This window comes from Ahaetulla prasina, chromosome 3, assembly GCF_028640845.1.
Source record: "Ahaetulla prasina isolate Xishuangbanna chromosome 3, ASM2864084v1, whole genome shotgun sequence".
Classification (NCBI taxonomy): Eukaryota; Metazoa; Chordata; class Lepidosauria; order Squamata; family Colubridae; genus Ahaetulla; species Ahaetulla prasina.
In genome coordinates this window covers 227968563-227996395 of record NC_080541.1, presented here as the reverse complement: position 1 = coordinate 227996395, position 27833 = coordinate 227968563, and the positions used below count along the sequence as shown (strand labels likewise).

The following is a 27833-nucleotide window of genomic DNA, read 5'->3' as shown; positions in this document are numbered from 1 at the left end:
GCAAGAACCCTCCCCCACCTCACAGGGCACCAGGGACCCCTCAGATACCAGAGATTAAGACGGTCAATGATCCAAGCGCACCAACGCATCTAACCCTCCGATCCCGCAATCCCCCCCCCCGCACTCATCCCAATCCCCAGGCCGGAACCCCCACGCGCGGCTTTGGTTTCGATTCGGAGGAGGCCGGATGTGACCCGTGGAAAGGGCTCCAGGGCCGGACGTGGCCTTCAAAGGCGGGCGGAAGCGGCGAGAGAGGCGCTTTGCGGGCGGCGAGGCGCGGCCGGAGCGCTTTGGCGGTTGCACCGGGCAAGATGGCGGACCGCGAAGAAGCGTTGAGGGAGTTCGTGGCCGTGACCGGGGCCGAGGAGGAGCGGGCGCGCTTTTTCCTGGAGTCGGCGGGCGGGGACCTGCAAGTAAGGCCGGCGGGAAGGAGAAAAGAGCTCCCGGGGTCTCCGTAGCTTCCCTGGGAAAAGCGGGGAGGCCGGGATCCCGCCTTCCTCTCCCCCTCCCCGGGCTCGGAAAGGGGTGGGGGGGGCCTTCCCCCTGAGGGGGGGGCTTTTCCACCCAGCTTCCCCCCCCTTCTTCACCCCCTCATCACTCCTTGTCAAGGAGGGTCTGGAAGGGGGTCTTCCCCGGGTCTCTCCCCCCTCTTGGACAAAGCCCCCCCTATTCTGCATTGAAATGAGGCGGGGGCTTGAATAAAGCCCCTTCCCCCATCCTTCCTTGTCAAGGGGGCCTGGAAGGGTCTTCCCGGTCTCTCCCCTCTTGGACAAAGCCCCTCCCATTCTGCATTGAAATGAGGCGGGGGCTTCACTGGAAACCCACCCACCCCATTATCCCTCCCTGTCAAGGGGGCCTGGAAGAGGTCTTCCCAGGTCTCTCCCCTCTTGGACAAAGCCCCCTTATTCTGCATTGGAATGAGGCGGGGGCTTGACTGAAGCCCCTTTTCTACCCCTTTCCCTCCCTCAAGGGGCTTGGAAGGGTCTTTCCCAGGTCTCTCCCACTCCCCTTCTTGGACAAAGCCCCCATTCTGCATTGAAATGAGGCGGGGGCTCACTGAAGCCCCCATTATCCCTCCCTGTCAAGGGGGCCTGGAAGGGTCTTTCCAGGTGTCTCCCCTCCCCTACTTGGATAAAGCCCCCTCCCATTCTGCATTGAAATGAGGCGGGGGGCTTCACTGGAAACCCACCCACCCCATTATCCCTCCCTGTCAAGGGGGGCCTGGAAGAGGGTCTTCCCCGGGTCTCTCCCCCCTCTTGGACAAAGCCCCCCCCTTATTCTGCATTGGAATGAGGCGGGGGGCTTGACTGGAAGCCCCCCCTTTTCTACCCCCTTTTCCCTCCCTCTCAAGGGGGGCTTGGAAGGGGGTCTTTCCCAGGTCTCTCCCCACTCCCCCTTCTTGGACAAAGCCCCCATTCTGCATTGAAATGAGGCGGGGGCTCACTGGAAGCCCCCCTATTATCCCTCCCTGTCAAGGGGGGCCTGGAAGGGGTCTTTCCTAGGTGTCTCCTCCCACTCTTGGACAAAGCCCCCCCCCTTATTCTGCATTGAAATGCAGCTCCCCCCCTTCTCTACCCATCACCCCTGCCTGTTAAGGGGGGTCCTGAAAGGGTCTGTTCCCTGGGCCATTGCCCCTCCCTTCTTGGACAAAGCCCCCTCCCTTATTCTGCATTGAAATTGGGGCAGGGGGGGGCTCCATTGGAAGGCCGCCTCCCTTCTCCACCCTATCAGCCTTGTCTGTCAAGGGGGGCCTGAAAGGAGGGCTTTCCTGGGCCAGTCTGCTGCCCTCTTGGAGAAAGCTCCCCTTCCCATTATTCATTGAAATGGGGTGGAGGGGGAGGGGGGCTTCACTGGGAGGGACCCTCCCCTCTCTTCTGGCGGGGGTGGGGTGGGGGTGATTCTAGGGGATGGTCAAGATTACAAAGGGAAGTGGGGAAGAAGTGGAAGAGTTTCCTCTTCTGCCCTATCTGTGCACAACCCAGCCTGTGGATGATGGGGTATGTAGTCCAGATTAGGTGACTGGGAGGGAGGGGGCTTTCTTCCCCCTCCCTCCCTGCAAAGTCAGCCTCCTTTGGGAACTTCATTTGCTAAGGAGCTGCCCAGGGTGTCCCCAAAACTGCAAGATGTGGGGGGGGGGGAATCCAGGCAGTCCTCGTGTAACGACCTACAATTGAACCCCAAATATCTGTTGCTAAACGGGACAGCCGTTCAATGTGTTTTGCCCCATTTCACGACTTTGTTAGCCACCGTTGTTAAACTGGCAACACGGTTGTTAAATGAATCCGGTTTCCCCATTGACTTGGCTGGTCCGAAGGTCGCAAAAGAAGATCATATGACCCTTGGTCACAGCAACGGTCGTAAGTATGAGTCGGTTGCCAGGCGTCCAGATTTTCATTACATGACCAGAAGGATGCTGCAACGGTTGTAAGGGTGAAAAATGGTTAGTTTTTCAATGCTGTTGTAACTTTGAATCAGGGGTCTCCAACCTTGGTCCCTTAGACTTCAACTCCCAGAGATCTCTGGGAGTTGAAGTCCACAAGTCTTAAAGGGACCAAGGTGGAGACCCCTGTTTTGAATGATCACTAAACAAATGGTTGTGAGTCAAGTACCACCTGTATATAAATTTATTTATTTATTTATTTATTTTATTAAATTTTTATACCGCCCTTCTCCCGAAGGACTCAGGGCGGTGTACAGCCAGAATAAAAACAAAATATATACAATTTAAAACAACATTTAAAAAGAGCAAATTTTAAAGGCTGATTATTAAAATTTAGATTTAAAAATTTAAAATAATTAAGAATACCCAATTAAAATTCAACACTAATTATGCCAGTCCCGCTTTAATAAATAAATATGTTTTGAGCTCACGACGGAAGGTCCGAAGATCAGGCACTTGACGCAGGCCAGGGGGAAGTTCGTTCCAGAGCGTCACTGCCCCCACAGAGAAGGCCCTACTCCTGGGGGCCGCCAGCCGACACTGTTTGGCAGACGGCACCCTGAGGAGACCCTCTCTGTGAGGGTCGGTGGGAGGCAAAGGGTAACAGCAGGCGGTCTCGTAAGTACCCGGGTCCTAAGCCATGGAGCGCTTTAAAGATACTTACCAAAATCTTGAAAATTGAACAATAAATACATTTAATAATAAATAAAGGGTTCAGGGAGGTGAGGAAAGGCCATACATACCCGTGCTCTACTGTTTTGTTACAATATGGGTCACCTCGATTCTAATAGTAGAGGTAGTCCTCAACTTATGACCACAACTGAGGCCCAAACTTCTGTTGCTAAGTGAGACAGTTAAGTGACTTTTGCCTTATTTTACAACGTGGCTTGCCACAGTGGTTGTGAATCACAGCAGTTGTTAAATGAGTAACACTGTTGTTAAGTGAATCTGGCTTCCCCATTGACTTTGCTTGTCAGAAGGTCGCAAAAGGGGATCACGTGACCCCGGGACACTGCAACCGTCGTGTGTGTGTGTGTGTGTTTGTGTGTGTTTGTGTGCGTGTGTCAGTTGCCAAGTGTCTGAATTGTAATCACGTGACCCTGGGGATGTTGCAACAAGTCACGCGAAAAATGGTCATAAGTCACTTTTTTCAAGGCCACTGCGACTGTATGGTCACTAAATGAGCGATTGTAAGTCGAGGACTACCTGTACAGGTTCGGTTCCAAAAGTTACTTCAATTTCCTCCCTCAAAAAAAAAGAGCCGATAGCAACCTCATTAGAAGGGATGGCAGGTGGCACACAAGCAAGTCATCCTGGCAGGTTTGGCATTGAAGAGAATTTGAGACGGAGGGAATCTGGCATCGGCGGGCACCAGATGCAACCCTTTGGATCCTCCTGGCATCGTTTGCAACGAGTTGTAATTTGGCAACAGGCCTTTCGGGAAGAACTGGTTTGGTTTCTCCTTGCTCTACTTTCAGGGAGTTGAAAATTGTTCCAGTTATCTCCGTGCCCACAGTGAGGGAGTCTTCCAGGCTAGCCGGTGGCATGCCACAGATTGTGAATTTCCAATGCAGGTAGTCCTCGACTTACAACAGTTCATTTAGTGACCGTTCAAAGTTACATCAGCACTGCAAAACGGGACTTCAAGACCGTTTTTCACAGTTCTGACCTTCGCAGCATAATCATGTGATCAAAATTCAGATGATTGGCAATGTGTCTGTATTTATGAGGGTTGTTTGCTGCGTCCCAAGGTCATGTGATCAACTTTTGCGACCTCCTGACGAGCAAAGTCCAGTGGGAAGCCAGACTTGCTTAACAACCGGGTTACTAATTTAAGAATTGCAGTGATTCACTTAACAACTGTGGCAAGAAAAGTTTTAAAACGGGGGCAAAACTCAGTTAACAGATGTCTCACTTAAGAACAGCGATTTGGGACTCAATCGTGGCCCTAAGTCGAGGACTCCCTGTATCAAGGTGATAGCCTGAAATATAATAAGTAAAATGATAAGAGTTTGTGAGGTTGTTTTTTTTTAACGTATGTGAATCTGATGTTCATTCCAGCAAAACTATTGTTTATTGCAATGCTCTCTACATGGGGCTGCCCTTGAGGTGCACCCGGAGGCTGCAGTTAGTCCAGAATGCGGCTGCGCGAGTAGTAACGGGAGCCACTCGTGGCTCCCACGTAACATCACTGCTGCGCAGTCTGCACTGGCTTCCTGTGGTCTTTCGGGTGCGCTTCAAGATTCTGGTTACCACCTTTAAAGCGCTCCATGGCTTAGGACCCGGGTACTTACGAGACCGCCTGCTGTTACCTTATGCCTCCCACCGACCCATACGCTCTCACAGAGAGGGGCTTCTCAGGGTGCCGTCCACCAAACAGTGTTGGCTGGCGGCCCCCAGGAGCAGGGCCTTCTCTGTTGGAGCTCCGACGCTCTGGAACGAACTTCCCCCTGGCTTACGCCAAGTGCCTGATCTTCGGACCTTTCGCCGTGAACTAAAAACATATTTATTTATTCAAGCGGGACTGGCATAATAGTTTTACTATTTTAAATTGGGTTTTTATTGTTTTAGGGTTTTAAATTTTTAAATTCTAATTACGGCCTTTTTGTAATTTGCTTTGTTTTAAATTCTGGTTTTAATTGTATATATATTGAGTTTTATCCTTGGCTGTACACCGCCCTGAGTCCTTCGGGAGAAGGGCGATATAAAAATCTAATAAATAAATAAATAAATAAATAAATAAATAAATAAATAAATAAATAAATAAATAAATAAACAAATAAATCATACATACATACATACATACATACATACATACATACATACATACATACTAGTGACTTATCCCTGACAGAGGCTCTGGTTCCTTTGCACTATTGGTTTAGCGACCGTTCAAAATTACAACAGCGTTGGAAAAAGTGTCTTATGTCCGTTTTTCACACTTATGACCGTTGCAGAGCCTCACGATCAGCAGATCAGTACTCGGACGCTTGGCAACCGGTTCATATTTATGATGGTTGCGCTGTCCTTTGATCATGTAAGGTGTTCTGTCCCCACCAACATAAGGGACATCCCTATTTGGGGGCCTTCTGACAAGGAAAATCGAAAGGGAAGCCAGATTTACTTAACAAACGTGTGACTATCTTAACCACTGCAGTGATTTGCTTAACGACTGTGGCGAAAAGAAGTGGTAAAATGGGGCCAGACTCATTTCCCATGTCTCCCTTAACAACAGAAATTTTGGGCTCAATTGTGGTCATAAGTCAGAGACTGCCTGTATTTGACATAGAAAAAATAATTCAACATAAAGTGCATCTAAGTGCCTATTACATTCTATGGGTTCTTAGTTGACCCAGTTTTCTGATTTCACCCAACATGCAGGCTGGTTTATAGTTATACATCCTGGTTAAACTCTAGTTTGCTAAACTGTGGCTCGGGTGTATTATGAAAAGGACTAGGGGTGACATGATAGCAGTGTTCCAATATCTCAGGGGTTGCCACAAAGAAGAATGAGTCAAACTATTCTCCAAAGCACCTGAGGGTAGAACAAGAAGCAATGGGTGGAAACTAATCAAGGAGAGAAGCAACTGGGCTGGGAAGTGGCTCACCAGGCTAATGCAGCCTGTTATTAAACACAGCTGCTTGCAATTACTGCAGGCTCGAGTCCCACCAGGCCCAAGGTTGACTCAGCCTTCCATCCTTTATAAGGTAGGTAAAATGAGGACCCAGATTGTTGGGGGGGCAATAAGTTGACTTTGTATATAAATATACAAATAGAATGAGACTATTGCCTTACACACTGTAAGCCACCCTGAGTCTTCAGAGAAGGTCGGGATATAAATTCAAATAATAATAATAAAAAAACAACAACTTAGAACTAAGGAGAAATTTCCTGACAGTTAGAACAATTAATCAGTGGAACGACTTGCCTGCAGAAGTTGTGAATGCTCCAACACTGGAAATTATTAAGAAAATGTTGGATAGCCATTTGTCTGAAATGGTGTAGGGTTTCCTGCCTGAGAAGGGGGTGGGACTAGAAGACCTCCAAGGTCCCTTCCAACTCTGTTATTCTATATTCTACTCTACTCTACATTCTCCAATCTCTATATCAATGATGGGTAACCTTTTCCAGGCTGAGTGCCCAAAGTGTGTGTGCACGTTCAGTGTGCACTGAACCCCCAAAATGCAGACACGCCTCATCCCCATGCATATGCACACACACACACCCCACCCGTGCCCCGCCCATGTACATGTGAAAACCCCCCCCCTGCTTGCGACCTGCACATGCATGACAGACCCAAAGACCAGCTAGCCAGAGGGAGCCACGTGCGCATGCGTGGCCATAGCTGGACTGGGGTGATGGCTTGTGTGCCATCAAAGAGGACGCTGCGTGCCACAGGTTTGCCATCACGATGCTATATTCTATCCCTATCCGTATTCTTCTTCTTTTTTTGGTAAAAAGTTTTTAATTTTTTATTTTTCTTATACACATATTATAAATGTACATTTTCTTATTCATACCTAATCATACATATTCTCTCTAAAGAAAGCACAGAAATAAAACTTTTAAATTACCTTTGGAGTTGCTCTTCTACTTTTTCTTTCGCTTTGTTTTACAACAAACCTTCTTCTCTTGTCCCTCCCTCCTTCTCCTTTCCTACCTTCCTCCTCCTCCTCTCCTTCCTCATACCTACTTCCCTTCCCTTTCCTCTCCCCCACTCCTCTTTCCCTCCTTTCTCAACTTCTCACCTTCTCTCCTACTCTTATCCCCTAACTTATCTTCCTCTCCTTCTCCTTCCTTCCATCCCTCTCTCTCCTTCACCTCCTCTATCTTACCTTCTATTCCTCTCTTCTTTCTTTCTTCCTGGTTGTATATTATTTCCCTTGTTTGGTATCCGAGCAACGCCAATCTTCTGATAATATATACTTTCTTTTCGATTTCTTTTTCTATTTTACCCAATCCATCATTTCATGATTGTATATTTATATCTATAATCTTCTCCTCTTCTTCCTATCCGTAGTCTATCCTTATTCTATTCTATCCTTATTCTGTCTCTACTCTATTCTGTCCCCATCCCTGCTTCAAAATATGTCACATTCAGCCATTAACCTTGTAGGCTGAAAAGAATGAGTCACCCAAAACAGGCTCCTGATAACCTTTGAAAGCAACTCTCTTTGTGTCTTTCCAAAGTGAACGGTTCAATACCTCTTTGGAGCTTGTGACCTTTTTGTTCCACAATAGATCTTTTATTTTTATTTTCTCTCCCTCCCTGTATCGAAGGGGGTGACCTCTGTCCGAGTGAAAAATGTGCAAATGAAAACAGTCCCACGCAGCCAGGACTGCCGGAAAAGAGCAAAATTATAGTCCTTCTGGAGAAATCCTTGCAACACTGCTGCTATTCCTTGACAGTTCGCAATCTTTCTAGCCACCGTTGTTAAGTGAATCACTGCAGTCGTTAAGCTGATCACATGGTTGTTAAGTGAACCCGGCGTCCCCCTCATGGACTTTGCTTGCCAAAATAAACCCTAGCATGATTTTTCAGGATGCTTGTAAGACAGGGGTGTCCAAAGTTTTTTGAGTGAGGGCCAGATACAGAAAAATAAGCAAAGGCCCGGGCCACCGGGGGGGGGGGACGCTAAAATTTTTTGTACCAGTTCTGTGGGCGTGGCTTATTTTGGGGTGTGGCTTGGTGGTCATGTGACTGGTGGGCGTGGCTAACTCCTCATGTGACTGAGTGGATGTGGCTATGGGCATAGAAACCTAAATACATAGAGACCTAAATACTGACAGCGGCTACCAGTAATCCTCGGCTTGCAACCACTCATTTAGCGACCAATACAACAGCACTGAAAAAAGTGACTTACCACCAGTCTTTGCATTTATGACCTTCGCAGCATCCCCAGTTACATCAAAAGTCAAGCTTTTGGCAACCAGCATGTATTTACTGGGGATTTTCCGCCGTCCGTCGCGAACTCTCTTCCCACTGAGGGAGACACAGCAGCCAATGGAGGGACTCCGGGGAGGCCCAGGCGAGGCCCGCACCGCTTCCTCGCAGCCACTCAGGTGTGCCACGCGGCTCCCACCCAGGCCAGAAAGGGACGGGGCTAACTAGGGGGCGAGAGTGGGCGGGCACCGGCCCCTCCTCCGAACGCCGAGTGGCGGCGCGGAGCGGAGCGGCAGGCGCGGCGGCCAATGGGAGCGGGCGAGCTCGGCCGCGTCACGGGCCGGCACACGGGCCCGCGGCTGAGGTAAAGCGGAGCGTGTGGCGGGGCGCGGCGCTGCTTCAGCGGCGCATGGAGGCGATGCCTTGCCGCGACCGGCGTGGTGGGCCCGGGCGGGGCAGAGGCCGGGATGCCGGCGGCGGCGGCGGGCCTCGGCAGCTGCGCCGCCGACCCGGCCGGGCAGCGGAGCCAGCCGGAGCCCGGACAGCAGCAGCAGCAGGGCCGACGGCAGCCGATGCTGCTGCACTGGCGGGAACGGCTGCTGTGCGGGCAACGGGGGCGCCGAGGAGGCCACGGCCACATCAGCGACGGCGACGCGTCACGACTGGCCGGGATCGGCGGCCCAGCTCAAACTCCTGCCCATGAGCGACCAGATCCGGGCTGCAGACCATCATCCGCGACAAGTAAGCGCCCCTGAGCGTGCAGAGCGCCGCGCCGGAGAGGATCCCGCGGGGCTGGGAAGCAGAGCGCCGCCCGCCTGGCTTCGGGGCTGCAGCCCGCGTGGGGACGATGGGCGTCGCCGCCCGCCCGCCTCTTCCTCTGTCTGGTGGGCCGGGCTGGAGCCATGGGCGTCCTGGGCGCCCCCTGCAGCCCAGTGGCGGAATGGCCGGCCCGCAGCCCCGGGTGGACGGGGATCGCCTCAGCGGAGCCACTCCGCATCTGCAACCGGGCGAGCGGCGGCTTCCTTGGGGGCCAGGACGGGGGCCGCACCCCACTGTCCACCGAGAATTTGCTGCGGGCCAATAAAAACTGACCCGCGGGCCACAGTTGGCCTGCGGGCCGTAGTTTGGACACCCCTGTTGTAAGATAAGCCCTACCCCCCAAAATAAGCCCCAGTTAAAAGATCGTCGGCCACAGGGACGCATTTAGTACCGAGTTTTCCCTAAAAATAAGACCTAGCCAGAAAATAAGCCCTGATGCATCTTTTGGAGCCAAAATTAATATAAGACCCGGTTTTATTTACGGGGATACACAGGTATAAAACAGTTGCCAAAGATCCGAATTTTGATCATGCGACCACGGGGATGCTACAGAGGTCATAAGTGTGAAAAAATGGTCACAAATCACTTTTTTCAGTGCCGTTGTAATTTTGAACGATCACAAAACGAACGGCTGTAGGTTGAAGACTACAGTATAGGCCAGGGGTCACCAAATTTTGAACCTCGGGGACCACTAAATTCATAATTTTAAATCCTGTGGACCACTAATAATATCTATCTACCTAATGACCGGCTGGGTGGGCGTGGCTAGATGGTCATGTGAGTGGGTGGCCGTGGCCAACTCGATGTCACTCATGTTGAGGGGTGCCTCGCTGGCCTCTCCTGACTCCTACCAGCCCCTTCTCGCCCCCCTACCCCATCCCGCCTGGGCTCCTTAGGGCCCCAACAGGAAGCAGTTGTTGGAGCTAAGCAGCCACCAGGAGAAAGAGTTGGCAAAACAGCTCAGTTCAAATTGCGTCTGGCCGAGGAGGAGGCTCAGCAGAAGCACCTCACTGAGGACTAGGAGCATAGGCTTTCCAAACAGAGGGAAGACTTGCGGGAGTGCAAGACCAGGTACCGGCGCCTGGAGGCTCAGAGGGCTGAGATGGTCAGCCAGTTCCAGGCCATGATGCAGTCCCACTGGAACGAGGCCCTCCGGCTCTTTGCCACCAGTGGTGTTTCCCTCCAGCCTTTGCCCAAAGCCCCACACCAGGAGGCCGAAGCAGACCCCAAGTCAGAAATTTTGCCCCCTTCCGACCCACACAAAAAGACCCCAAAGGGGGAGACTCTTTGCAGCAACACAAATGTTCATTGCACGTATCCGGCCCAGGGACCGTAGTTTGAGGACTCCTGATTTAGTGCAATATCCCTATGCTTATCATTAGAATAGAATAGAATAGAATAGAATAGAATAGAATAGAATAGAATAGAATAGAATAGAATAGAATAGAATAGAATTTTTATTGGCCAAGTGTGATTGGACACACAAGGAATTTGTCTTGGTGCATATGCTCTCAGTGTACATAAAAGAAAAGATACGTTCATCAAGGTACAACATTTACAACACAATTGATGATCAATATATCAATATAAATCATAAGGATTGCCAGCAACAAGTTATAGTCACACAGTCATAAGTGGAAAGAGATTGGCGATGGGAACTATGAAACGATTAATAGTAGTGCAGATTCAGTAAATAGTCTGACAGTGTTGAGGGAATTATTTGTTTAGCAGAGTGATGGCCTTCGGGAAAAAACTGTTCTTGTGTCTAGTTGTTCTGGTGTGCAGTGCTCTATAGCGTCGTTTTGAGGGTAGGAGTTGAAACAGTTTATGTCCAGGATGTGAGGGATCTGTAAATATTTTCACAGCCCTCTTTTTAACCTGGGATACTGCCACCATCATAAATATGAACCCATTTCCAAGACTCCACATTTTTTGATCACGTGACCATGAGGATGCTGGAACGGTCGTAAGTGTGAAAAACGGTCATGTCGCCTTTTCCCCCGGTGCCGATAGAACTTCGAATGGTCACTAAATGAACTGTTGTAAGTCAGGGACTACCTGTGGAAGATTCCACCTGCTAAAAGCCACACTTGGAATATTGCATTCAGTTTTGGTCGCCATGATGTAAAAAAGATGCTGAGACTCTAGAAAGAGTGCAGAGAAGAGCAATAAAGATGATTAGGGGACTGGAGGCTAAAACATATGAAGAACGATTGCAGGAACTGGGTATGTCTAGTTTAATGAAAAGAAGGATTAGGGGAGACACGATAGCAATGTTCCAATATCTCAGGGGCTGCCACAAAGAAGAGGGAGTCAAGCTATTCTCCAAAGCACCTGAGGGTAGAACAAGAAGCAATGGGTGGAAACTTATCAAGGAGAGAAGCAACCTAGAACTAAGGAGAAATTTCCTGACAGAACAATTAATCAGTGGAACAACTTGCCTGCAGAAGCTGTAAATGCTCCAACACTGGAAATTTTTAAGAAGATGTTGGATAGCCCTTTGTCTGAAATGGTGTAGGGTTTCCTGCCTGGGCAGGGGGTTGGACTAGAAGACCTCCAAGGTCCCTTCCAACTCTGATATTATTATTATTATTATTATTATTATTATTATTATTATTATTATTATTATTATTATTATTATTACTACTACTACTACTACTACTACTACTACTACTACTACTATTACTATTTTTACAGCCTTCTGCATTGGCATGTATATTCTGCTTTTATATGGCTAAAGGAGTGGTGTAAAAGGGAAGGCTTTGGTTTTATTAGTCATGATGTCTGCAACTGGTCCAATGAAAACTAGGGGCGACGTGATAGCGTTGTTCCAATATTTGAGGGGCTACCACAAAGAGCAGGGGGCTTGACTAGAAGACCTCCACGGCCCCTATTATTCCGTTAACGTGCTGTCGGATGGTGTCATTTCCTTTTTTTCAGATCGCCCTGGCTAGTTTCTACGAAGATGGCGGTGACGAAGACATCATGACCCTCCCACAGCCAACCTCTAGCTCCGTTACCAGAGGCACCGCAGCCAGGTGATGTAATCTCCCTGTTTTTGAGAGAATTAAATGTTAGAAAAAAACATTGGATTTGGATCTTGGAGAGCAGAGCAGAATCTGCCAGGGAGGTCTACCGTTCATAGCAATGGGATTTCCTAAACCAGGGCCTTCTGGGAAGATGGCGCTCAGTGAGGACGTGATTGTATGGGGAGTCCTTGACTTAGGACCATAGTCAAACCCAACATTTGCATTGCTGAGTTGTTAAATGAATTTTGCCCCATTTTACAATCTTTCTTGTCTCCGTTCTCAAGTGAATCACAGCGGTTGTTAAGTGAGTAACCTGGTTGTTAAGTGAATGGTGGCTTCCGGATTGATTTGGCTTTGTCAGAAGGTCACAAAAAGGGATTATGTGACCCTGGGACACTGCAACCGTCATAAATATGAGTCATTTGCCAAGCGTTCGAATTTTCAGCACGTGACCACGGGAATGCTGCAACGGTCATAAGAGTGAAAAAATGGTCATAAGTCCCCTTTTCCCCCCCCAGTGCCGTAACTAAACGAATGGTCACTAAATGATCTACCCGTATTTAAAACTACTCAAGGGAGTTATTTTTGTATTAACACACCAGAATCAGCCGCATATTATACAGTTTAATACTTCTTGCACGTAATTTTCGTGCATCATATTAGATGAGGTTTTTTATATAGAGAGAGACACAGTGGTTCAGGGACTAAGACACTTGTCGATCGAAAGGTCGGCAGCTCAGCGGTTCGAATCCCTAGTGCTGCCATGTAACGGGGTGAGCTCCCGTTCCTTGTCCCAGCTTCTGCCAACCTAGCAGTTTGAAAGCACGTAAAAAAATGCAAGTAGAAAAATAGGGACCACCTTTGGTGGGAAGGTAACAGCGTTCCGTGCGCTGTTTGACGTTGAGTCATGCCGGCCACATGACCACGGAGATGTCTTTGGACAGCGCTGGCTCTTCGGCTTTGAAACGGAGATGAGCACTGCCCCCTAGAGTCAGGAACGACTAGCATGTGTGTGCGAGGAAAACCTTTACCTTACCTTTACCTTATATCTATCTACCTATCATCCATCCATCTATCTATCTATCTATCTATCTATCTATCTATCTATCTATCTATCTATCTATCTATCTATCTATCTATCTATCTAATTACATTTATTTTCTATGTTGTATCTTAGCCCAGCACGTTATTTGCATTTCCTCAAGCCCCCATCTTTATTTGCAGGGGGCTCACTTTTGCAATCTATATAAACTCATGCTCAGCTGCATCAGTGCAATAAGGAAGGATAGCCAAACCAGCATTCTGGCTGGGGAATTCTGGGATTTGAACTCCACCCATCTTAAAACAAGCTGGCTGGGGAATTCTGGGCAATGAAGTCCAAACCAGCATCTCAAACCATGCTGGCTGGGGAATTTGGGGATTTGGAATCCACCCAACTTAAAGCCTAGAACCAACTTAAAGCCTGGGGAATTGTGGGACTTGAAGTCCAGCTGTCTTAAATCCTGCTGTCTGGAGAATTCTGGTAGTGGAATTCCACCTGTGTTAAAGTCTGCTGCCTCGGGAATTCTGGGAGTTGAACTCCGATCTTAAAGAATGCTGACTGGAGAATTCTGGGAGTTGAAGTCCACCCATCTTAAAACCTGCTGGTTGGGGAATTCTGGGAATTGAAGCCAACATTCTTAAAAGTTTGAAAAACCTTAATCTAACAGACTGAGCCAAACTTGAATGCAGAAGGTGCCATCAATGGATTTAGAGATGAAAATAATAACTTTTCTGGAATTCAATTGGCAGTCCGTTTTCCCTGTGACCCTGTGTAACCCCTTTGGTGGCTGTTGCAAGTCCACTTCCTGGTTTACAATTGCAACTTAAGTATTTTGCTGAGACCTTCTTCCTTCTAATCCTGGTCGGACCCTGAAAGATTCCAAGGAGAGAAACCACATCGGAGGACGTAGCAAACTCATTTTGTATTTGCTTTTTCTTCCTCCAGCGACCACAGGGTAACGTCGTTCCGTGACCTCGTTCACGCTCAGGAGGAGGAAGAGGAGGAGGAAGAAGGACAAAGGTTGGTTACTGGTCAGATGAAAGGAGGAACTGGGAAAGTCTGTGTGGGTTGTAAGCCGAGGACTACATATAAAAACAATCGAAGGACAGATGTGGCCCTGGCCTCTAAAATACCCAGGTCTTGTCATAACTGAAAATGCCCCCAAAAAACCCTGGGTCATATCAGATAAAAATAATCTTCCTTAATCCCATGATCAAAATAATACTCTCATTACCTCCTCTTAGCTATCTCAGCTATTTATTTGTTAATTTTAGTGTATGTATTGTTTTACCGTTTTAATCTTTCATAATATTATTTTATTGGATTGTTAGCCACCAAGAGTTGCATGCCAGTGCGATGGTTGGTAAATAAATTTAATAAATAAAATAAGATAACACAGCTGAAAAATCAGGTGGACACCAGTTTTATGGTGATTATTTTAGTTAGCTTCTGTGCCTTCCCATCCCTGCTTCGTAGTTGAAGTGAGCTGAAGTGAGTACAGATAACCCCTTGACTTACGACCACAACTGACCCCAAAATTTAAGTTGCTGAATGAGACAATTGTTAAGTGAGTTTAATCCATTTTACAATCTGTTGTTTTAAGTGAATCACTCTTGTTGTTAAATTAGTAACACGGTTGTGAAGTGAATTTGGCTTCCTCATCGACTTTGCTTGTCAGAAGGCTGTAAAAGGGGATCATAAAATAGATATTTATTACCAATTTTAATGGGTTTTTTAGGGTTTTATTGTTTAATTAATTGGGCCAAATTGAATAGGTTTTTTAAAATTGTTCTTAACTGTATATTGTATTTATTTATTGTTGTTTTAGTTGGCTGTAAACCGCCCTGAGTCCTTCGGGAGAAGGGCGGTATAGAAATTAAATAATAATAATAATAATAATAATAATAATAATAATAATAATAATAATCATCATCATCATCATCATCATCATCACATGAGCCCAAGCCTCTGCGACCGTCTTAAATACGAGACAGTTGCCAAGTGTCTGGATTTTTGATCACGTGACCCTGGCAATGCTGCAACAGTTGTTAAGTGTGTAAAACGGTCATAAGTCCCTTTTTCCAGCGGTGATGTAACCCCGAACGGTCACTAAATGAACTGTTATAATTAATTTTGTTTACCGATTAGCCCTTGGCCCGTATCAAAGTATGAACTGTTGTAAGTCGAGGACCGTCGGTACGTTTGCTTCATTTCTTAACGTTCTCATAAGTTCGCTTGTTCGTTTTTGATTTCTGAAGCCGTCTCGTCTCGGCAAACAACGCTGGGTGGCTCACAATTCGAACAATTCCAACTGTAAAAACATTTCAAAAACAAGAAAAGCAGTGAAAAGCCTTAAGAGCTGTTGTATCAGCAGTTGGGTTCGCTGGCAGAGAACCACGCTGTGCTTCTGAAGTTGGCCTCGGATGAGGACTTGCTCTCTTTCGTTCAGGTTTTATGCCGGTGGGTCAGAACGAAGCGGGCAACAGATTGTTGGGCCCCCGAGGAAGAAAAATTCGAACGAGCTGGTGGAAGATCTGTTCCGGGGGGCCAAAGAACACGGGGCTGTGGCTGTTGACAGGACAGCTAAGAGCCCCGGGGAAGGCAGCAGGCCAAAGGTGAGACCGAGCGTTTCGGTAGAGAGGCCTAATCCATACTTTTGAGGGGGCTTGGGTGAGTGGGCCCATTTGCTTTCAACTGGCCTTAAGGATACCCTCAAACAGACCTGTGCTTGGCACAGAGGGAGGGGATGTTTGGGGTCCTCGGTGCTTTCTGAGCTCGGTGGTTTTCTTGCAGACGTTTCATGACCCAACTAGATAACATCATCAGTGCTAGAGGGGAGTGGGGTTCATGGAGAAGGAGGAAGCGGGGAGAGGAGGACTGTGGAGTCTTTGGTACTCTCTGAGCTTGGTGGTTTTCTTGCAGACATTTCATAATCCAACTAGGTAACAACATCAGTGCTAGAAGAGAGAGGGGTTTGTTTTCTACCTATATACGGTGGTGGGGCTGTGGTGTCGTCGTCTCGTCCCCCGGTAATTCCTTGATTCAGTTATTGCTTTCTGCTTGATGGTTTGTCTGGTGTTAATCCATGCTTATCTGGCTTTCTCTTTCTTCGGAATCCTTGATGTTCTCTCAGCTTGGTTTTTTTCCTTGCAGACATTTTGTGACCTAGCTAGGTAACATCATCCATGCTAGAAGGGTGTGGGGTTTGCAGAGAAGGAGAAGGAGGGAGGAGAAGGAAGACTATGCTGTGATTGGCGATCTCTGAGTGTGGTTGTTTTCTTGAAAACATTTCTTTACCCAGCTGGGTAATCTCATCAGTGCTAGAAGGGGGTTGGCTTTGTGGAGGAGGAGGAGAACTGTTGGTGCTTTCTGAGCTCGGTTGCTTTCTTGCAGATGTTTGATGACCCAACTAAGTAACATCATCAGTGCTAGAAGGGAGTCTGATTCTGGAAGGAGGTGGGGAGAGGAGGAGCAGGAGAAGGAGGAGGAGGAGGAGGACTGTGGTATCCTTGGTGTCCTGAGATTGGCTGTTTTCTTGCCACATGTTTCATGACCCAGCTAGTGGGCTTGGCATGGCTAGCTGAAGAATTCTGGGAGTTGAAGTCCGCAAATCTTAAAGCCGCCACGTTTGGAGACCCCAGAGTTAGAGGAATAGGGAATAGCATTGGTCGCTGTAGTGTATTTAATCTATATTCTGTCTCCTGTGGATGCTGTTGGGATTTAAAAAAAACAAAAAACCTCAAGATAACTTCTAAGAAAGGTTTACAAAAATCCCTGGTATTTTGGAATTCGTGTTAAAAATAAAAATAAATCAGATAGAATGGAGGAACTTGAAAGGAAAGCTGATAATAGCTTTAAACAGCAGCCGGGCTTCATGGAGAAGAATTGGGCAAGCCCCCCCCTGCCCTTTCCTCCCCCCCCATCTGGCTGGTGACTTCTTGTTCATTCCTCCCCCCCCCAACCTTCCCGGCAGCCCTTTGCAGGAGGCGGGTATCGCTTGGGAGCCGCACCGGAGGAAGAGTCCGCTTACGTCGCGGGAGAATTGAGGCAGAACGCTGCCCAAGATGTGAGTATTTCAGGCATTGGATTGAATCTGTGGCAGCCGGAGGTTAGAGCTCGGAGGGTCCCAAACTTACCGTATGAAATCAAATATTTATCATGGTCCAAGACCAGCAGAGAGACCAAGCAAACATAGAAGCTGCTGGCAGGCTGTGGAATTTTTGATTTCTCCAAGGTAAGGCGGGGTTAGGAAGCTGTCAGTCACGGTTCAGTCCTGGGGAAAGTTTTTGGGATTTTGGAAAATTAGAAAGGTCTAGATTAGTACAAGAAGGCTGCAGCTATTCAATTGAACAAAGAGGTCTCCCTTCCTTCCTTCCTTCCTTCCTTCCTTCCTTCCTTCCTTCCTTCCTTCCTTCCTTCCTTCCTTCCTCCCTCCCTCCCTTCCTTCCTTCCCTGCCTTCTTTCCTTCCTTCCTTCCTTCCGTCCTTCCTTCCTTCCTTCCTTTCTCTCTCTTTCCTTCCCTCCCTCCCTCCCTTCCTCTCTCTCCCCCACCATCCGTCACTTAGAGTGACTTGGGTTGCTATATAAATGTTCTCAATCAAGCAATGCCGTATTGCAGGCTAATTCTACCAACTGCCAGGAGTTCGATCCTGAGTGGCTCAAGGCTGACTCAGCCTTTCATCCTTCTGAAGTCGGTAAAATGAGGACCCAGATCGTTGGGGGGCCAGAGGCTGACTCTGTAAACTACTTAGAGAGGACTGTAAAGCACCATGAAACAGTATATAAGTCTAAGTTTTTTATTTTATTTTATTTTGCATTTATATCCCGCCCTTCTCCGAAGACTCAGGGCGGCTTACACTATGTTAGCAATAGTCTTCATTCTATTTGTATATTTATATACAAAGTCAACTTATTGCCCCCAACAATCTGGGTCCTCATTTTACCTACCTTATAAAGGATGGAAGGCTGAGTCAACCTTGGGCCTGGTGGGACTAGAACCTGCAGTAATTGCAGGCAGCTGCTGTTAATAACAGACTGCATTAGCAGTCTGAGCCACAGAGTCCTTCCTTCCTTCCTTCCTTCCTTCCTGTGGTGGTGCAATGGCTAAAATGCAGTATTGCAGGCTAATTCTGCCGACTGCCAGGAGTTCGATTCCTACCTCAAGGTTGACTCAGCCTTCCATCCTTCTAAGGTCAATAAAACGAGGACCCAGATTGTTGGGACCAAGAGGCCGACTCTGTAAACTGCTCGGAGAGGGCTGTAAACGGCACTGTGAGGCGGTATATAAGTCTAAGCGCTATCGCTAACCCATCGATCTTGCCTTTCCTAGGTCCACGTAGTCCTGAAGCTGTGGAAAAGCGGATTTAGCTTAGACAGTGGCGAGCTGAGGAGCTACCAAGATCCCTCCAACTCTCAGTTCCTGGAGTCCATCCGTCGGGGGTAATACTTCCACCCTGGGGAAGATTCAAACCCACAGCTGGCACTCGCCAGCTGCTCAAATCTGACCTTCCTGGGGCTCCGTTTGTCCTGAAAATAGGAACGGGGCGAGTCCCAGGCCACATCTTCCTTCCTTCAGGGAAGGGCAGTGAGTGAACTTCTCCTGAGAGCGACTTTCCTTCCTTTCCTTCCTTCTTAGAGAAGTGCCCGCCGAGCTCCGTCGGTTGGCACGTGGCGGGCAGGTCAACCTGGATCTAGAGGATCACCGCGATGAAGATTTCATGAAGGCCAGGGGGACCTTCAAGGCATTCACCGGAGAAGGCCAGAAGCTAGGCAGGTAAGTAAGCGGGTTATTTATGTATTTATTTATTAAGTTTTGTCATAAAAATATTCCAATAAAAAGAAACAGGGAACAGCAACACAATAAGCAATTCTTTCTTTAAGATTCAGAGGTTTATTTCATGAGCAATTTGGAACATGTACAGCCAACATAACACAACTTACAACAATAACCCATTGCAATGAGGTTCACTGACATAGCTGAGTTTAGCAAGGACCAGTGACCCTGAACTCATCCCAAGTCATTCTTTTTATACTTTTCTGCACTCAATTCACAATTTACTTCCTTGTCTTTCTTACTGACTGACGGTCTCCGCATACACCCGTGTACGTCTCAGAAGCTCTGTCCATCGGCTACTTTCAGTTCCCTGTTTATCACAATCTGTTCCGATTCCAGATATGTTTCAAAACTACATCCTTTGCAAAATCCCATTTCACAGCAACCGCTCAGCAGGATTGCAAATAATTCTGATACACTTTGAAATCTGTCCGTCTAAAACTTTGGTTTATGTCGCTTTTTAGGGCCTGCTATCCTCCTGAGACCTGTGGACTCGGGTAGTCCAATGGGCTATTTGTCCGTTTCTCACAGTTTATATCCAAACAACTCCCCCCCCCCACTTCTCGCTATATCAAGCAACTTTAGGCAGCTTGTAATTTATTTTATTTTATTTTATTATTTAAATTTTTATACCGCCCTTCTCCCGAAGGACTCAGGGCGGCTTACACTATGTTAGCAATAGTCTTCATTCTATTTGTATATTTATATACAAAGTCAACTTATTGCCCCCAACAATCTGGGTCCTCATTTTACCTACCTTATAAAGGATGGAAGGCTGAGTCAACCTTGGGCCTGGTGGGACTAGAACCTGCAGTAATTGCAGGCAGCTGCTGTTAATAACAGACTGCATTAGCAGTCTGAGCCACCAGAGTCCTTCCTTCCTTCCTTCCTTCCTTCCTTCCTTCCTTCCTTCCTTCCTTCCTTCCTTCCTTCCTTCCTTCCTTCCTGTGGTGGTGCAATGGCTAAAATGCACTATTGCAGGCTAATTCTGCCGACTGCCAGGAGTTCGATTCCTACCTCAAGGTTGACTCAGCCTTCCATCCTTCCGAGGTCAATAAAACGAGGACCCAGATTGTTGGGGCCAAGAGGCCGACTCTGTAAACTGCTCGGAGAGGGCTGTAAACGACACTGTGAGGCGGTATATAAGTCTAAGCGCTATTGCTAATCCATCGATCTTGCTTTTCCTAGGTCCACGTAGTCCTGAAGCTGTGGAAAAGCGGATTTAGCTTAGACAGTGGCGAGCTGAGGAGCTACCAAGATCCCTCCAACTCTCAGTTCCTGGAGTCCATCCGTCGGGGGTAATACTTCCATCCTGGGGAAGATTCAAACCCACAGCTGGCACTCGCCAGCTGCTCAAATCTGACCTTCCTGGGTCTCCGTTTGTCCTGAAAATAGGAACGGGGCGAGTCCCAGGCCACATCTTCCTTCCTTCAGGGAAGGGCGGTGAGTGAACTCCTCCTGAGAGCGACTTTCCTTCCTTTCCTTCCTTCTTAGAGAAGTGCCCGCCGAGCTCCGTCGGTTGGCACGTGGCGGGCAGGTCAACCTGGATCTAGAGGATCACCGCGACGAAGATTTCATGAAGGCCAGGGGGACCTTCAAGGCATTCACCGGAGAAGGCCAGAAGCTAGGCAGGTAAGTAAGCGGGTTATTTATATTTATTTATTTATTAAGTTTTGTCGTAAAAATATTCCAATAAAAAGAAACAGGGAACAGCAACACAATAAGCAATTCTTTCTTTAAGATTCAGAGGTTTATTTCATGAGCAATTTGGAACATGTACAGCCAACGTAACACAACTTACAACAATAACCCATTGCAATGAGGTTCACTGACATAGCTGAGTCTAGCAAGGAACTAGCTATGGCCAGTGGCCCTGAACTCATCCCAAGACATTCTTTTTATACCTTTCTGCACTCAATTCACAATTTACTTCCTTGTCTTTCTTACTGACTGACGGTCTCCGCATACACCCGTGTACATCTCAGAACCTCTATCCATCGGCTGCTTTCAGTTCCCTGTTTATCACAATCTGTTCCGATTCCAGATATGTTTCAAAACTACGTCCTTTGCAAAATCCCATTTCACAGCAACCGCTCAGCAGGATTGCAAATAATTCTGATAACACTTTGAAATCTGTCCGTCTAAAACTTTGGTTTATGTAGCTTTTTAGGGCCTGCTATCCTTCTGAGACCTGTGGACTCGGGTAGTCCAATGGGCTATTTGTCTGTTTCTCACAGTTTATATCCAAACAATCCCCCCCCCCCTTCTCGCTATATCAAGCAACTTTAGGCAGCTTGTAATTTATTTATTTATTTATTAATTAAATTTTTATACCGCCCTTCTCCCGAAGGACTCAGAATGTCCTAAATGTCCTAAAGGAAGATAATTCTCCACTTAACAACTGTTCATTTACTGAACGTGCGAAGTTACAAGAGCACTGAACAAAGTGACTTACGGCTGCTTTTTCACACTTACGACCGTGGTTGCATGTTGTGACCTAGGCCCAAGTAGTTATTACCAGACTTAATCAGTCCTAAGCAAACATATTTTATTAGAACAGATGAGAATTACTTCATTCTCATCTTAGTCCAAATTAATTTCAAAACAAAGTCCTTCAGCCTTATCACAAAGCTTTGTCTTTTTTGGCAGCCTGCCAAAGGCTTTTCTTTTAGAATAGAATAGAATTTTTATTGGCCAAGTGTGATTGGACACACAAGGAATTTGTCTTGGTGCATATGCTCTCAGTGTACATAAAAGAAAAGATACCTTCATCAAGGTACAACATTTACAACACAAATGATGGTCAATATATCAATATAAATCATAAGGATTGCCAGCAACAAGTTATAGTCATACAGTCATAAATGGAAAGAGATTGGTGATGGGAACTATGGGAAGATTAATAGTAGTGCAGATTCAGTAAATAGTCTGACAGTGTTGATGGAATTATTTGTTTAGCAGAGTGATGGCCTTCGGGAAAAAACTGTTCTTGTGTCTAGTTGTTCTGGTGTGCAGTGCTCTATAGCGTCGTTTTGAGGGATGCTGACTAGAAACCAATGTAGCCAACGTTGCTTTCCTATAAAGAGCCCAAGAGTCGTTGCTGGTCTTTTAAGCCTTATGGGAGGGGCCAATCATCTCCTGGCCTTACTCCCGAGTCGTCCCTTTTGCTTTAGCTGCTCTTGTCTTCTGGCAGCTCTTCTCATGCGTGCACTAAGAACAAGCGTCTCCTGTTCCTCTGCCTCATTACTGTCCACTTCTGGAGGCTCCGGAGTCCGCACTTCACTCCCCGCTGGCCCTGGCCCCATCTCTGCCTCCAACGCAGAGCCCTTGTCCGGGCCTTCCCCTGACTCCAGGACTGGCCCATCGTCCTCCACAGCCTCCTCACTGTGTCGTGTCCCACTCCCACTCCGACAAACAAGTCAAGGAAGTCTGTAACAAACTTGGCAATGAAGCCTCTGCAGCTTGCCAAGTTCCTTCGAGGTTTATCAGGGCAGGCAGGAGTCAAAGTTGTGACTTCAGCGATAGGATCCGGTATCAGCAAACTAGATGAGACTTTGCTTGACTCAAGGTTGTAATGCCAAAAGCAGGTCCTTTATATAGGCTGTGGGGTGTGGCTCCATGACTCAGCATTTATCCAGGCCTGCCCCTCCCTTCCTTCTGCTGGTGTCGCCTCTCAGATCTCCAGAAGCGAGGGTCCTCCCAATCTGAATTGTCTTCAGCTGAATCTGCTGTCAGCTTCTGGGAAAGGGAGGGGTCAGAGGGAGTAGGGGCAAGTAATTCCAGCACCTGGCTGGCTTCCTGCTCTGAAGGCTGAGCCAAAGGAACACACGCTGTATGAGTGAGGTTTATGGGGCTTGTCCTCCCACTCCTGGAATCCTCTCCGGGCATGGGGCCAGGGCCGGGGGCTGGAGGCATGACAGGCCATTCATCTTCATTATCAGACTCGGAGTCTGATAACAGGCCCTGGAGACGGGAGGGGCCGGCTGAGGAGAGGAGGGTGGACGAGTCACAACACACTGTTCAACTCTGCTGCCAGCTCCACAGGCTGCTGGTGGACCACAACACTGTGATCAGATGCTCGGCAACTGGTTCATACTTAATGACCGTTGCTGTGTCCCGGGGTCATGTGACCCTCCCTTGCGATTTTCTGATGGAACGGCTCCTGGTTGAACGGCTTAGCTCAGTCACAAATCAGCAAAGGAGGCGTTTTATGACGTTTTGTGGCATGTCGTAAACTGCTTTATGATAGTATGTCATAAAACGTTTTATAACGTTGGCTAGATTTCAATTCCACGGGTTTTTGGGATGCCTTCTGTAAGTTGGTCCATTCGTGGTGCCTCGGTTTAAAAGGTTTTCCCCTAGCAAGCTTTGCCCAGTTCAAAGCTACAGGGATCAGAGCCCCCCCGTAGTATACAGGTAGTCCTTAACTTACAACCATTCGCCTTAGTAGCAATAGCAATAGCCCTTAGACTTATATACCGCTTCACACTGCTATACAGCCCTCTCTAAGCAGTATTACAGAGTCAGCTTATTGCCCCCAACAATCTGGGTCCTGGAACTGCTTAGTGACGGTTCCAAAGTTAACTAACGGCAGTGAAAAAAGTGACATATGACCGCTTTTCACTCTAAGGCCCGTTGTAGGGTCATACTGGCAAGTGGTTCGTATTTACGACCATGATAGCATTGTCCCCGGGGTGTGTGTGTGTGTCATGTGATCACCTTTTGCATGTTTGGTCTAGTGGTTAAGGTAACCAGGAGACAGTGAGCTCTAGTTAATAATAATAATAATTTATTTATTTATTTTATTTATTTATTATCAAACTTATATACCGCACCATCTCCCGTAGGACTCAGGGCGGTTCACAGGCATATTAAAACAATATAATAAATAAGCATTTAAAACCCAATTAAAACTAAATATTAACTTAGCCTGATCACTAAAACCGTAAAAACCGGTAAAACCCCATTTAAAACCCACAATTAAAATATTTAAAATTTAAAATCAGGCCAGTCCAGCCATATGAAATAAATAAGTTTTAAGTTCATGCGAAAGGTCCTAAGGTCAGGTAGTTGTCGAAGCCGGGAAGCTAGTTCCACAGGGTAGGAGCCCCCACAGAGAAGGCCCTTCCTGGGGTCGCCAACCGACATTGCTTGGCTGACGGCACCCTGAGGAGCCCCTCCTGTGGGAACGCACCGGACGCTGGGAGATAGAGGCCGGCAGTAGGCGGTCCCGTAAGTTAGTTAGTCCCGCTTGAGGCATGAAAGCCGGCTGGGTGACTTTGGGCCAATCCCCAGGAGACTGGGAGTTCTAGTCCCGCCTTAGGCATGAAAGCCGGCTGGGTGACTTTGGACTGCCTCTCAGCCCAACCCACCTCACAGGGTTGTTGTAGGGAAAATAGGAGGAAGGTCCGTTGGACATAATAATAATAATAATAATAATAATAATAATAATAATAATAATAATAATAATAATAATAATAATAATAATAATAATGTTTTAATTTGTATACCGCCCTTCTCCCGAAGGACTCAGGGCGGTGAACAGGCCAATAAAATACAAACAGAAACATATACCATAATTAAAACAACCCTTAAAAATCTGATTCGATATGCCAGAGAATTTAAAATACCATTACACCCCATAAAAATGACAGTAATTTAAAACCCACAATTAAAATATTTAAAATTTAAAATCAGGCCAGTCCAGCCATATGAAATAAATAAGTTTTAAGTTCGCGGCGAAAGGTCCTAAGGTCAGGTAGTTGTCGAAGCCCGGGGGGAAGCTCGTTCCACAGGGTAGGAGCCCCCACAGAGAAGGCCCTCCCCCTGGGGGCTGCCAGTCGACATTGTTTGGCTGACGGCACCCTGAGGAGCCCCTCCCTGTGGGAACGCACCGGACGCTGGGAGATAGAGGCCGGCAGTAGGCGGTCCCGTAAGTTAGTTAGTCCCACCTTGGGCAGAACAGCCAGCTGGGTGACTTTGGGCCAATCCCCAGGAGACTGGGAGTTCTAGTCCCGCCTTAGGCATGAAAGCCGGCTGGGTGACTTTGGACTGCCTCTCAGCCCAACCCACCTCACAGGGTTGTTGTAGGGAAAATAGGAGGAGGAAGGTCCGTTGGACATAATAATAATAATAATAATAATAATAATAATAATAATAATAATAATAATAATAATAATAATAATAATAATAATAATTTAATTTGTATACCGCCCTTCTCCCGAAGGACTCAGGGCGGTTTACAGCCAAGTAAAAACAGCAATCAATAACAATACAGATAAAACAATAACTAAAAAACTTATTCAAATTTGGCCCCAATTTAAAATACATTTAAAAAAACCATGAAACCCAATTAAAAATTAAAAACCCAATAATAACGTCTAAAATTTCTATGCCAGTCCTGCGCGGAAAAATAGGTACGTCTTCAGCTCGCGGCGGAAGGTCCGAAGGTCCGGCAGTTGTCGGAGTCCAGGGGGAAGTTCGTTCCATAGGGTAGGAGCCCCCACAGAGAAGGCCCTTCCCTGGGTGTCGCCAGGCAGCACTGCCTAGCTGACGGCACCCTGAGGAGTCCCTCTCTGTGAGAGCGCACGGGTCGGTGAGAGGTATTCGGTAGCAGTAGGCGGTCCCGTAAGTAGCCCGGCCCTATGCCATGGGCGCTTTAAAGATGGTTACCAAAACCTTGAAGCGCACCCGAAGGCCACAGGTAGCCAGTGCAGTCTGCGCAGGATAGGTGTCACATGGGAGCCACGAGGGCTCCTCTATCACCCGCGCAGCCGCATTCTGAACCAACTGAAGCCTCCGGATGCCCCTCAAGGGAGCCCCATGTAGAGAGCATTGCAGTAATCCAGGCGAGGCGTCACGAGGCGTGGTGACCGTGCATAAGGCATCCCGGTCTAGAAAGGGGCGCAACTGGCGCACCAGGCGAACCTGGTAGAAAGCTCTCCTGGAGACGGCCGTCAAATGGTCTTCAAAAGACAGCCGTTCATCCAGGAGACCGCCCAAGTTGCGCACCCTCTCCATCGGGGCCAATGACTCGCCCCCAACAGTCAGCCGTGGACTCAGCTGACTGTACCGGGATGCCGGCATCCACAGCCACTCTGTCTTGGAGGGATTGAGCTTGAGCCTGTTTCTCCCCATCCAGACCCGTACGGCCTCCAAACACCGGGACAGCACTTTGATAGCTTCGTTGGGGTGGCCCGGTGTGGAAAAGTACAGCTGGGTGTCATCAGCGTACAGCTGGTACTTCACACCGAAGCCACTGATGATCTCACCCAGCGGCTTCATATAGATGTTGAACAGAAGGGGCAAGAGAATCGACCCCTGCGGCACCCCACAAGTGAGGCGCCTCGGGGCCGACCTCTGCCCCCCTGTCAACACCGTCTGCGACCGATCGGAGAGATAGGAGGAGAACCACCGATAAACGGTGCCCCCCACTCCCAATCCCTCCAACCGGCGCAGCAGGATATCATGGTCGATGGTATCAAAAGCCGCTGAGAGGTCTAATAGGACCAGGGCAGAGGAACAACCCCTATCCCTGGCCCTCCAGAGATCATCCACCAACGCGACCAAAGCCGTCTCAGTGCTGTAGCCGGGCCGGAAACCGGACTGGAACGGGTCTAGATAGACAGTTTCATCCAGGTGTAGGGGAAACTGATATGCCACCATACTCTCTACAACTTTTGCCGCGAAGTGAAGGACATAATAATAATAATAATAATAATAATAATAATAATAATAATAATAATAATAATAATAATAATAATAATAATAATAATAATAATAATTTAATTTGTATACCACCCTTCTCCCGAAGGACTCAGGGCGGTTTACAGCCAAGTAAAAACAGCAATCAATAACAATACAAATAAAACAATAACTAAAAAACTTATTCAAATTTGGCCCCAATTTAAAATACATTTAAAAAACCATGAAACCCAATTAAAAATTAAAAACCCAATAATAATGTCTAAAATTTCTATGCCAGTCCTGCGCGGAAAAATAGGTACGTCTTCAGCTCGCGGCGGAAGGTCCGAAGGTCAGGGAGTTGTCGGAGTCCAGGGGGAAGTTCGTTCCATAGGGTAGGAGCCCCCACAGAGAAGGCCCTTCCCCTGGGGGTCGCCAGCCGACATTGCTTGGCTGACGGCACGCTAAGGAGTCCCTCTCTGTGAGAGCGAGGGAGTTATTTGTAAAAATAATGAAAGAAATACCAACGAATAAGTCATAAAAATAGTTATTTTGTCCTTGCAATCCATCAGTGGAGCGTTAATTCACCCGTGGCCGTTTCGTGACATCCTAGCTCAGCCAGAGAGCTTGGCAGTTTCCCATGGACCTTTTCTGCAAAGGACTCAAAAGTCTTTTTTTTTTTGGCCAATCCGACTTGCCCTCAAACTGCTGTTTTCTCTGCTTTGGCCCTAGCACCGTCCCCCAAGTGATGGGCACCAGCTCGCCCTCCCAGCAGGCGGAAAACGAAGCCAAGGCCCGTTCCCTGATCACCATTGACGAGACAGAGCCCACCACCAACATCCAGATCCGGCTTGCAGACGGTGGGCGTCTCGTACAGAAATTCAACCACAGTCACAGGTAATGGCGGAAGGGGGTGGGGGGAAGGAGGATGTGAGGAGGGGGGGGGCAAAGGAGGAGCGGTTGGACCAGCCAAAGCCTGTAGTTCAGGGGTGAAATGTAAAATTTGTTTCTACCCGGTTCTGTGGGCGTGACTTGGTCGGGGTGGGTAATGGGACTGGGTGGGCATGGCCAACTTTTTTTTTTTACTTTTAAAAGCATTTTT

At 47.7% G+C, this 27833-nt stretch overlaps 1 protein-coding gene across 1 annotated transcript in view; it reads left to right on the top strand.

The window, feature by feature from the left end:
* Positions 1-276: 276 nt before the first annotated feature.
* NSFL1C (NSFL1 cofactor) overlaps positions 277-27833 on the top strand; it is a 29587-nt gene continuing 2030 nt past the window's right edge. Inside the window, exons 1-8 of the mRNA XM_058174640.1 lie at positions 277-413; positions 12085-12182; positions 14161-14235; positions 15665-15830; positions 17189-17281; positions 18545-18654; positions 18851-18988; positions 27464-27628. Of these exons, the coding sequence (XP_058030623.1) occupies positions 312-413; positions 12085-12182; positions 14161-14235; positions 15665-15830; positions 17189-17281; positions 18545-18654; positions 18851-18988; positions 27464-27628 (947 nt within the window). The 5' untranslated portion in view covers positions 277-311. The remainder of the gene's footprint in view (positions 414-12084; positions 12183-14160; positions 14236-15664; positions 15831-17188; positions 17282-18544; positions 18655-18850; positions 18989-27463; positions 27629-27833) is intronic.